At 45.3% G+C, this 11,903-nt stretch overlaps 1 protein-coding gene across 2 annotated transcripts; it reads left to right on the top strand.

Annotated features, from left to right (window-relative positions):
* Window positions 1–949: 949 nt before the first annotated feature.
* Window positions 950–11,366, top strand: UNC119B (unc-119 lipid binding chaperone B). 2 transcript variants are annotated; one of them, XM_079151529.1, is made up of 6 exons: window positions 950–1,247; window positions 3,686–3,799; window positions 6,951–7,025; window positions 7,569–7,680; window positions 7,801–7,973; window positions 10,787–11,366. In XM_079151529.1, the coding sequence occupies exons 1-6, from the start codon at window positions 1,004–1,006 to the stop codon at window positions 10,897–10,899; spliced, it is 831 nt and encodes a 276-aa protein (XP_079007655.1). In that variant the 5' UTR covers window positions 950–1,003; the 3' UTR covers window positions 10,900–11,366. The 2 variants fall into 2 exon arrangements, with proteins under 2 accessions (XP_079007655.1, XP_079007656.1); XM_079151530.1 differs by lacking the exon at window positions 6,951–7,025 and having other exon boundaries at window positions 951–1,247.
* The last annotated feature ends 537 nt before the right edge of the window (window positions 11,367–11,903 follow it).

Below are 11,903 nucleotides of genomic sequence, written 5' to 3'. Positions count from 1 at the left end.
TCTGGAAGCCAATCATTGGCAGAGGACTGGGATTTCACTCTGGCCCAAATCTGGCTGAGAGGTGATATCAGACAGCAGACAGTACACAGTCAGGTGCAGGCTTCCTGTCCATCCAGAATTTTGAGAGAAGGAACCCTCTAGGGTGTAAGAAAGCAGCTTCTCTTCTACCCACCATGAAATCATGGTTAACTGCCAAGGCTCAGAAATGTCGCCTCTGTGAAACTTTTCCCTGACACCTACCTCCACCCTCAGCCCTCCTAACCCAGTCAGAATCAATCACTTCTGGGTGCTCTGGTAGCACCTTTGTTGCACGTCTTATAGCAGGCACCAGGCAATTTATCTTCTAGTTCCTATTTTCCTGCCTGTCAGAGGAAGTACTTCACAGTCTTTCTTGACAAAGTGGGAGGTCCTTCATGGAGGGTGGTGTGAGACACTATTCAGACTTTTCTCATTCATTTACTCAATCGTTGTGCACCTACCATGTGTCAGGTATTTGCTAAATTGCCAGGAAAACAATGATAAAAAAGGTATATCCGCTCTGATAAGAAAGGTATATCCACTCCCTCCCCTCATCTGTATTTCCTGTATTCTAGCTCAAGGTCAGGCACAGCAGAGGTTAGGCATGCAATCTAATTAGAATGCTTGTCTTGAAGCTGCCTCTTTGTTCATTTTAACTTACACTTATTACTAAAAAGTTAATTTTCTCAAGATGCTTTATCCAGTTTCTATGACAGGAATTCATTTGACTGTAGTGTGTGTGTGTGTGTGTGTGTGTGTGTGTATAAAACATCTGCGGTGACTTTGGGGACCTGATGGAGTGTGTGGGGCTTGCAAGGACCCAGCCAGTCCTGGCAGCTACCACCTGGCAGAACCAAAGTTGGAGTCTTACGGCTTCCCGCAGGCCCCGCCCCAGAGGGCCCCGCCCCCAGGTGCCGCCTGGCCCCGCCCCTGCTCTCCATAGTTACGGCGCTGTGGAGGCGGCGGCCATCTTGGCTGTGGAGCGATGAACGGGTCGAACCCCAAGGCTGTGGCCGCGGGGTCGGCTGCTGGGCCCGGGGGGCTGGTGGCTGGCAAAGAGGAGAAGAAGAAAGCGGGCGGTGGTGTCCTGAACCGGCTCAAGGCGCGGCGGCAGGCGCCCCACCACGCGGCCGATGACGGCATCGCGGCAGGGGTCACGGAGCAGGAGCTGCTGGCCCTGGACACCATCCGCCCTGAGCACGTCTTGCGCCTCAGCCGGGTCACTGAGAGTGAGTGCGGCGCGGGCCGCGCCCTCCCCGCGCGCTGGGCCCTCGGCGGGCGGGTCCGCTCGACCCGCGCGGGGGTCGGCACAGGCCCGGACGGCCGTCCAGGCCGCGCTTCCCTCTGCTGGCTGGCGGGGTCTGCCCTGGCCGCGCTCACCTGGTTCGGGTGGGGAAGGGTTCTCCTTGAGCTTGGCCGTATCTGGCCCCGAGTCCAGCGACGCCAGGCTTCCCCCTGGGCTGTTCTGATTGGGGAAGGGTCTTCGTTCAGCTAGCCGCTCCTCAGCCTTCCGGGCGGAGGTCCGCTTTGCCTGGAACCCTGCAGCCATCAGCGAAATTCCCGCCTAACCCGACCCCCCACAATGGGTCTGCCTCCCTGGCAGTCCTCTGCCAGGTTAGAGCCCCTTCCTGCTTTCTCCGCCTCGGCTCCGGCCCCTGACAGCCCTTCCCCCATTCCTTTCTTGGTCCCAACCTTACCCCTTTGTGTGCAGGTGGGTTCTTCCGTGGCATTTGGTACAAATTTAAAAACTGCCACAGAAAAATTAAGTTTCAGTAAATGTGCAAATTCCTATGTGAGTCTTACTCTTGACATTTTTTCCCTAGTGAATGAAGAACTGTCAAGGTTTCAGAAATACGGCTTTTGCATAAAGTCTTTTCATTTATATAAGAAAGGGTGGGAAGAAATAGAATTGCCCACTCGCAGCCGAGGATAATCTCCCTCTTTCCGTTCTCTGTCAAGCCAAGCTATGACTCAACACCTTTTCTCTTGCTGCTGTTTCCCCGCCAGGAGTTTGCAGTCACCTGGACAGGCCTCACTTGCCCTGCCCATGCCCCGGCCCAGCAGACTTCTAACCCTGCTGCCAGGAGGGATGCTCTGGTAGTCACTGAAATGCTATGGTTAGCTCTGGGCTCTCAGGTGTACCTCACCTTGCTGCTGGAATTCCAGTGTTTTGGGAATGGGAATTTGGGGAAAGTGGTCTTGATCCAGCCTTTATGAAAGGAAATCCTCAATACCTTAAATAGTTTTAAGTTGATTTTGGATATTTTGATGTCCCCATTTTCTATCAGGGTTAGGGCTGGGACTGGCCGCTACAGTCCAGCTGTTCAGTTTTATTGAAACAATGAAAAAGCTGCTTCTGCTCTAAGTTTTCATTTGGGGCTTTGAAAGTACCGAAATGCTCAGTACCTGATTACTTTAACCTCCCATTTGCTCCTGATTTCAAAGGTGAGTTAGGCCATTCTAATGCCTGGCCCTAAGCAGTACTTCACTGGGCACTCAGGTCCCACTTGGGGGCTTGGGAATTGTGGTGTCATTGCCCAAAAGCCTATCTCTACTGCTCTACTTGCAGAAAGTCACAGGTCAGAGCTTGGTGACCTCAGACTTCTATTCCTCTTCTTAGAGTCTCATCTGTTCTGTTTTGCAAGTTATTTATTGAGTACCCCTTGAGGGTATAGACCCAATGTCAGCCTTTTTTGGAGTTACAGAATCATCAGTAGCTCTCAAGTTTGCATCCTTCAGGAGACAGCTTATGAAATATGAAACCACTAACAAGCAATCTACGATCAAGTGTCGAAATGAGTTGCAGAGAAGATATTGTCAGGAGTTATAGCAAGAAATCAATGACATTTTCTGTGACTGATACTATTTTGATTAACTCCTCAGGTCACTGTAGGCTCTATTTCACTTTTGACTAATGCTCTCATTGCCAAATTTATCCTACTGTCTTGTGTAGATAGCCCACTGTATGATTTCATACAGTTCATGAATTGAGAACAGTTTTTACATTTTTAAAGTTATCCAAATGTTTTTTTAAAAACCAGGTGACATAAATTTATTATATAAAAATTATTATATAAAATTTGTCAGTGTCCATAAATACAGTTTTATTGGATACATACTCCATCATTTGCTTATTGTCCATGAATGTTTTTGTACAAAGTTGTTGTGACAGTCCTCGTGAACATAAACCCTAAATTATTTATGTTTCCCTTTACCGAAAAGTTTACTGATCCCTGCCTTCTCACACTCATGGTTGGTAAACATGCATAGTATTGTCTGTTAAAGCAGTATAAATGTTTTTAAAAAAATATTTCTAAAAATGTTTCTAAAAAAAGATTTCCTAATGTGGTATCCAAGCTGATGAATATGGCAGAGTTGTAGGTGTTTCCAAAGAAAACCACTCTTTCTATCCCTGTTCTAGAAGTTTACTGATAAGCTTTCATCCAAACTGAGTGCTGCTCTTTTTTCTTTGATCCCCTAATTCTGTTCTTACAACTTTTGCTTATGATAATACAAGAGGATGTTTTGGGGAGTATTTTAAGTGAATTATGAAGGAAAAATCCCTGAGTTTGCTTCAAAACTTGAGAAATAAATGGTAGTTTGGGACGATTATTTAACAGCATTGGTCTCTCTCCCTCTCTCTCTCTCTCTCTCTCTCATTTTTCAGATTACTTGTGTAAACCTGAAGACAACATCTATAGTATTGATTTCACCCGCTTCAAAATTCGAGATTTGGAGACGGGGACAGTGCTTTTTGAAATTGCCAAACCTTGTGTTTCAGGTAGGCTTCAAAATTATAGGGATCCCTTGACAGTTTGAAAAAAAGTTTGAAACAAAAGTTTGAACAAAAATTTGAGAAGCTGAGTATTTGCTTGCTGTTGCATTCTGTATCTCAGACTCCAGTGTTCCACTTTGGGGACCTCTTCAGGCATGCTGGTTTGAAGCTGCATTAGAAGGCTGATGTTTGAGTATCGACTCTTGATCACTGCCCACATCTTTGTGTACATCACCTTATCTAATCCTCACACCTCCGTGAGGAGTTCTTACTATCCCTATGTTACAGAGAAGGAGATGAGACCCAGAATTTTCATGAAATACTTTCCTAAGGTCCTGTACTTTTTCTTTATATCACCTCCACTTAAGAGAGAAATCCTTGAAATTAAACTCTAATAAGGAAAATTCCCTGAGCCTTGAACCCTTTTGAAGAGTGATGCTTGAGGATTCTAGTCCAGACCACCAGTTTCATCCCAGTCTTCTCACTCGTCTTTAAATAGTACCTTGGGTTTCCCAGTAAGTCCTCATTTGAATTTTTTTTTTTTTTTTTTTTTTTTTTTTTTCTTTTCTTTTTGGTGTTGCTGCTAGGGATCAAAACCAGGTCCTCACACATGGTAGGCAAGCACTCTACTGCTGACGTATACCCCCAGCCCTTGGATTTATGTGTGTGAGTGATTCTGGGGATTGAACTTGGTGCTCTACAACTGATCTACACCACCACACCAACTCTTTTTTTTTTTATTATTATTTTTTAAGTCAGGATTTTGCTAATTTTCTGATGCTTGCCTTGAATTTGTGATCATTCTGCTTCAGCCTCCCAAGTAGCTGAGATTACAGACCTGTACCACTGTGCCCAGGGGATTTTTTTTTTTTAAATTGTACCAGGGATTGAACCCAGGGGTGCTTAACGCTGAGCCACATTCCCAGCCTTTAAAAATTTTTTTTTTTTAAATTTTGAGACAGGATCTTGCTGAATTGCTTAGTGCCTCACTGAATTGCCGAGGCTGGCCTTGAACTTGCAATTCTTCTGCCTCAGCCCCCTGAGTAGCTGGGATTACAGGTGTTTGCCACCACACCGGTGAGATTGTTTTAAACACAAGTTTATTTTTAAATTTAAAACAGACTCTAAGATAACACTTCATTTTCGCAGTAGGTGGCAAAAGATGTTATGGTAGAGAATCCAGATGTTTAAATAGGAAGAAACCAAGAGTCAGCTGATTACTTTAGCCATATTTCTTCTTTCTATCTATGACCAGAGGCTTTTGCTTTTAGCTTCTTGGTTCCTCTTTTTGTTTCTTCTTCTTCTTCTTTTTTTTTTTTTTTTTTTTTATTAGTTGTAGAAGGACACAATACCTTTGTTTTATTTATTCATTTTTATGTGGTGCTGAGAATAGAACCCAGTGCTTCACACATGCTAGGCAAGCGCTCTACCACTGAGCCACAACCCCAGCCCCTTTTTGTTTCTTCTTGAAGGCCTTGTTTTCCCCATTTCTGTCTGTGTCTGGGGCTTCTTGCTACCTTCATGGACAGATGTGGCACCTGCCACCCCTCCCCCAGATCCTGCCATCAGAAATCTTAGTTTGTGTTTTAATCATCGTCATTCTCAGAAAGAATGGACCCATGAACTCATCTATGTGGTATTCCCTAAATTAGTCTTGAATAAACCTTTTCCTGTGCTTGTGATGCGGTTCCAGGGTGATTCATTTCTGGCCAGGGGACCACATAAGCCTTTGGAGCACATTATTGGAGATTTAGCGCCCTCTGGAGTTAGTCATTTATTAGAACATGGTCACAGATACCATATAGTATCAACCATGATCTGTAACGATAACTTGTTTTGCATTTCCTTTGCTAGTCAGAAGAAACTGCAAACTTAGTAAAGCAAGTATTAGTATCCCAGAGTCAAAAGACTTTCCTAGGCTGGGGATGTGGTTCAGTGGTAGAGTGTTTTCCAAGCATATAAGAGGCCCTGGGTTTGATCCCCAGCACTGGAAGAAACAAGATTTTCCTTTGAAAGTCTGAGCTCAGATTAATTACAAAGCCACAAGTTTGAGTCCAGCCTGGGAAACTTAGGGAGAGCTTGTTTCAAAATAAGATAAAAAGGATTGGGGATTTTGATCAGTGGTAGGGCATTCCTGGTTCAATGCGAATGAAAAATAAAATAAAAAACAAAACAAAACTGATCAGTGGTAGTCACTGTTAATTGCATTTATTCTCCTGTATGGGTAAAGGGGGCTGGGGATGTGGCTTAGTGGTAGAGTGCTTGCCTAGCGTGCATCTGCAATACCACACACACAAAAAACAAAATAAAATAAAAAAGTGTAGCCCAGTGGCCCAGTCCAACCAGTATGGTTAAAGAGGCCTGGACAGTTGTCTGAACAAATGGAAGACTGTCAATTTGGAGTCCAAGGGAGACACACCTCTGGCTAGTTCACTTGCAAGTTGAGCCCTGGCTCACTCCTGCCCTGTATTTTTGCTATCAGAATCTGGTGCTGACCAAGGCACCTAAAAGTTCAAACTTGTGAATTCTTATCTTATTTTGGGATGGTCAGGTCAGGGCCAGCTACCTTCCTGGGTGTGTGGTGTTGCCGTTCCTAAGGCACACGTCCCAATATTTAGGACATTTCACGAATCCCAGAATTACTCAGGTGTGTGGATCTGGATTAGATTGGGCTCAGAGTAGTCATTTCAGTAGAAACCTCAACTGTCTCAAAAAGGCAAACTGCAGGTACTACAAAGTATCTGGATTTCCAACCTCCCTAGTCTTTACATTTAAGAATCTTGATTCACTTAGAATATTCTCACAGTGAATCAGGGCTTTCCTGTAACACTTGTTCTGATGACTTTAAATCTCTGAGATTTGGCTTGACTGCGTCACATTAGAACAGCCAGGGTTCTTAGTCTCTAGATTTGAATTCCTGCTCAGTCTGGTTGTTCAGTGCTCGCACAATGTCACAGAATGTTTGATGCTGAAAGCACCCAAGTTCCAATTAGACTGGAGATAACATCCTTACTGGACACTGGAGGCACTAACTCCTTGTTCTCCAATTCATTTTACAAATCTTTTCTCTTTAGGAATGTATTAGACCAGAGACCAGCTTTAACCTTGTGAGGTCCCACACATTGGTTCATTGCCCATGTGCTTCACCCTTTCCTAGGTGGTCAGAGGGTTGGGTCTGGAATGGCCTGGAGTAGACATCAGTCCAAGGAAGTGCAGTACCTCAAGGCTGTAGGTCAGTGTCTTCCTTTCAAATAACAATTATTTGTAGTGGTTTGTCTTTGCTGCCTGTCAGAAACGTTTGTATTGTTTGAAGGAACTCTTGGACTAGTTGCATCTTTTGTAGTAGTATCCTTTTGGTGACTAGAAGTTCAGCTTGGTCAACATCAGACTTGGGTGCATAATACAGCCCATATCTGGGGCCTAGTACTCAGCTGGTGTTTCAGGCTTTACTCTTAGGATATGGCTCAAGCCCCCAAATGAAACACAAATAGCTTAGTATTTAAGAATAGTCAAATGGACCTGGATTCAAATCCCTGCTCCTTCCATTTACTATTTGGGGATGTTGGACATGTTACTTAATCTCTCTTGAGCTTCCTTATGTGAAATGGAAACAGTAGCACCCTACAGGGCTTCTGTGAAGAGTCTGAAGTGTCACCGCAGGACCTGGGTTTCAGCAAGTGTGCAGTAAATAGAATTGGTGTTAGTGTGTTGGTTGTTGTGCGGTGTGAGCTGGTGGGTGCCCAAGGTGCGCTCAAGAGACTGTGTATTCTTTCAGACCAGGAGGAAGATGAGGAGGAAGAAGGGGGAGATGTGGATATCAGTGCAGGCCGCTTTGTGCGATATCAGTTCACACCAGCATTTCTCCGCCTCAGGACAGTCGGCGCCACGTAAGTACCGTTATTTCATGAGGGGAGAACATTCTGCTGTTCCCTGAGAAGAATGTTCTTGGCTTCCTTCTTCCGAGGAGGGAGGAGGCAAAGTGGTACTCACAGAGATTTATTTTGCAGGGTGGAGTTCACAGTGGGAGACAAACCTGTGTCAAACTTCCGGATGATCGAACGGCACTATTTCCGGGAGCGCTTACTGAAAAACTTTGACTTTGATTTCGGCTTCTGCATTCCCAGCAGTAGGAACACTTGTGAACACATCTATGAATTTCCCCAGCTTTCTGAGGACGTCAGTATGTATTCCCTGACTCTTAACAGCATTTGGATTCTAAGGGCTGCAAGGAATGAACCTTGAACCCCATCTGGTCCAGTGGACTTGTTTTGTAGCGAAGTACAGTAGTGACATGTATACCAGTCATCTGACCTCAGGTTTCTCATTTCCTACTGCTTCTGTCTTCTGTGTCAAATTCTGGCTCTGCCTATAGAGCAACAAAGATTGTGATAACATAGGCCATCCTTTTCAGGCCTGTGTGGGAAAAGGAATGACCAAGGGAGGTGACCATTCCTGGGACTCCAATTAGAAACAGCTCTCCTCTCCACTGTTAGTTATGGCTTCCACTGTGTCCTAGTCATTGATCCTTCACTTTTTTCTGTAATTAGAACCAGATGTGAAACCGCAGGATAAATAGAATCAAAGGCTCCAGAGTTAGAGGATTGATAAAGAAACTGTTAGAATAGACCCAGCAGGAGCTAGGGAGCTATTGTAGGTTATTAAGCAAAAGAAGGAAGAGGACAGAAGTATGTTTTAGGAAAAGGAGTCCTGTAGGTCCATGAAGGAGGACCTGGGGAAGGTACCAGAGGGAGCTGCTTATATATCCCAGGCAAGGGAAAATATGAACTGAACTGGGAGAAAGGACAGGCTTTACCAGTGTCTGACACTTAGGATTAGCCGTCTCTGGTTAGTGTCCTCAGCTAGTCATTCCGAGAAATAGTTTCAGAACATATATATGGTCTGGGCATGGTGGCACACCTCTGTAACCCCAGTTACTTGGGAGTTTAAGGCAGGAGGATCACAAAGTCAAGGCCAGCCCGGGCAACTTAGTGAGACCTTGTTTCAGGATAAGAAATTTAAAAGGACCGAGGATGTAGCTTAGTAGTAGAGCACCCCTGGGTTCAGTCCCCAGTACCACACACACACACCCATTTATGTGGATGTGAGTGGAATCCTGTGAACGATGGTGGCCTTTGACCTTTAGTCACATTGCAGGGAAGGATCCACATACACTAACTAGTCTTCTCAGACCCACCAGTCCTTAAAGATTTCATATTCTGAAAACCAAATATTCTTTACTCATGTGACAGTACTGTTCCCAGGTAAAATAAGGATTGCTGAGATGTGGGAAGGATGTTTGTGATAGCACCTGCTTCTGACCTGAGTCTGTCTCCTCCATCTGGGCTGGAGTATGTACATACCAGGAAAAAGAGAGTATGGATAGAATTAAAAAGTTTTACCTAGAAAGCCAAATAAGTCAGAAGAGTTTAGAAGTCAATAATATGAGTATAGTCAGGTGTGGTGGTACACACCTATAATCCCAGTGACTCAGGAGCCTGAAACAGGAGGGTCACAAGTTGAAGGCCAGCCTCAGCAAATTAGCAAGACCTTAAGCAACTTAGTGAGACCGTGTCTCAGAATTAAAAAAGGACAAGATGTAGCCCAGTGGTGAAGCGCCCCTGTGTTCAATTCCCAGAATAATAATAATAATAATAGGAATGTAAACCAAATACTTTTGGCCTCGATGAGTTCGAAAACTTTAAAAACATCGGTGTCACCTTTTGAAAGTTGTGGTGAGCAATCACATTTCTTCCAAAGAACTCAAGGTGGCATGCAATCACTAATTCAAAACTGATCAGCCTTGCTGAGCACAGTGGTGCATGCCTGTGATCCCAGCAACTCAGGAAGGTAAGGCAAGAATGTCACAATTTCAAGGCTGGCCTCAGCAACTTAGCAAGGCCTTAAGCCACTTAGTGATACCCTGTCTCAAAATAAAAAGTGAAAAGGGCTTGGGATACAGCTCACTGTTAAAGTACCCCTGGGTTCAGCCCATAGTACTAAAACAAACAAAAAAGGATCAGGCTTGCATGGTGGCACATACCTGTAATCCCAGGTACTTTGGAGGCTGAGGCAGGAGGATCACAAGTTTGAGACCAGCCTGGGAAACTTGGGGAGACCTTGTTTCAAAATAAAATAAAAAGGATTAGGGATTTAGATCAGTGGTACAGCACTCCTGGTTCATTCCCCAGTAACAAAAAACCAAAAAACTGATCAGTAGTAGTCACTGTTAATTGCATTTATTCTCCAGTATGGTTAAAGAGGGCTGGGGATGTGGCTCAATGGTGGAGTGCTTGCCTAGCATGCATGAGGCCCTGGGTTTGATCCCCAGTACCACACAAACAAAAAATTGTAGCCCAACGACCAAATCCAGCCAGTATTACTAAAGAGGTCTGGACAATTATCTGAACAAATGGAAGGCGTAAATTTAGATCCCAAGGCAGACATGCCTCTGGCTAGTTCATTGCAAGTTGATCACTTTGCCATCTCTGAGGAAGGCTCCTTGCCCTTTATTCCCTGGCACTCACTCACACCTAGGATTCCTTTAGTTGTCAAGAGTACCCATAGGAAGTGCACACAGCGAGGCACAGCTTTCTGGATTTGCTCCCATCTAGAGGTGGGCAGCAGACCAGAAGCCAGGGCTTGCTTAGGTCAGCTCAAAGCACTGAAAAAATAAGTGGCTGTGGTCTTTGGGCAAGAGTGTAAGTACATCTCCCAGGGCACTAACTGGAAGAATCCAAGTTGGGGATAACTGAGGAGCTGATTGCGTCTTTATGTCGAAGTAGAAGTCACGTTCAGTTTGGGAACTCTGTGGTCTCCCCAGCTCTCAAGGTCTGGCTCCCTCTGTTCTGACCATATTATTCTGGGAAAATATACTCACATTTTCTGGAAGCATTAGCTTATGGAATTGGGTTGGGGGGATACTAAGTTTTCCTACTTAATTGTGGTACACACTCACACTTATCTCTGCTTTTTTTCTTCCCCTGTGACTTGCAGTTCGTCTGATGATCGAAAACCCTTATGAGACCCGCTCCGACAGCTTCTACTTTGTGGACAACAAGCTGATAATGCACAACAAGGCTGATTATGCCTATAATGGAGGCCAGTAATTGCCGAGGAAGTGAACAGGGGAGGCGCTTTGCTGCAGCCATGTAGTCTGGCACACAGAGGGGATTGAAGCTGTTGTTTGTCAACACAGCTGGAACCTGGCCCGGGAAGCCAAGGTTGGGGCGGCAGTTTCCTGTGCTCCAGGGAAGTGCCAAGCAGTGCTGTTTTCTTCCCTAATATTTTTTCTTCCCTTTTCCCCCTGCCCCTTAGGTCACAGAGGTATTATGGTAAAGTAAGATTAGAATAGGGCTCTTGGAATCCAGGTAAAAAAGGAAGTTTATTTTCGTGTAATTCTAGCTGTCCGCCGCTTGTCCTGACAGCCTCAGACTCTCCACGCACATGTGCCTGGGTGAGAAGGCTCTGGCTGCAGCCCATCTTGAAGTTCCTGGGTGCTGTGGGAAGCTAAAAGGCGGGCTTCCTCTGGGCACCCCCTCCTGTTGACTTCAGAGTTGCCAGCAACACAGTCTGCCCTCAGAAGAAACCTGAAAGGCAGTGGAGGGGTGAGGCGGGGTGTGAAGCCCGGAGGCGCTGGGGATAGGAGTTGCCACCAAACTGAAGGATCCCTTCTCTGGAGAGGCCTGCTGAGCCGACTCCAGGATTTTCAGCCAGTCCTGGGGACAGACCAAGGTTTCGGCCTGGCAGTGCCTTCTCATTCTGGGGGTAGACAAGCTTGCTCTGCTTCTCCTGGCTCCTCACTCTTGCGCACCTCCTGGAGTAGAACGTGTCAGTTTTGCTCATGGAGCATAGTATCTTGAGGTCACAGCAGGCCTCTTTGTACTTTGACTTTATTTTCACACTTCTTTGGGGAAGTTTTTACAAAATGTCAGTGGTATTCCCAACACATGTGATGTGTGGTTAGACTTCTGATAGTATTGATCAGCCTCCTGGGGCTAATCTGGCTCATGTAGCGGGAGGTAGAGTTATAAACCAGCAGCTACTTTAAAGAGAGATTTGGTTTTTTCAACACAGCATAGCCTGGAAGGTTTGCTTTGGGTGGGATTTGCCT

Source organism: Sciurus vulgaris, assembly GCF_902686455.1.
Source record: "Sciurus vulgaris genome assembly, chromosome: 8".
Taxonomy (NCBI): domain Eukaryota; kingdom Metazoa; phylum Chordata; class Mammalia; order Rodentia; family Sciuridae; genus Sciurus; species Sciurus vulgaris.
This window is presented reverse-complemented; position numbering and strand designations above follow the sequence as displayed.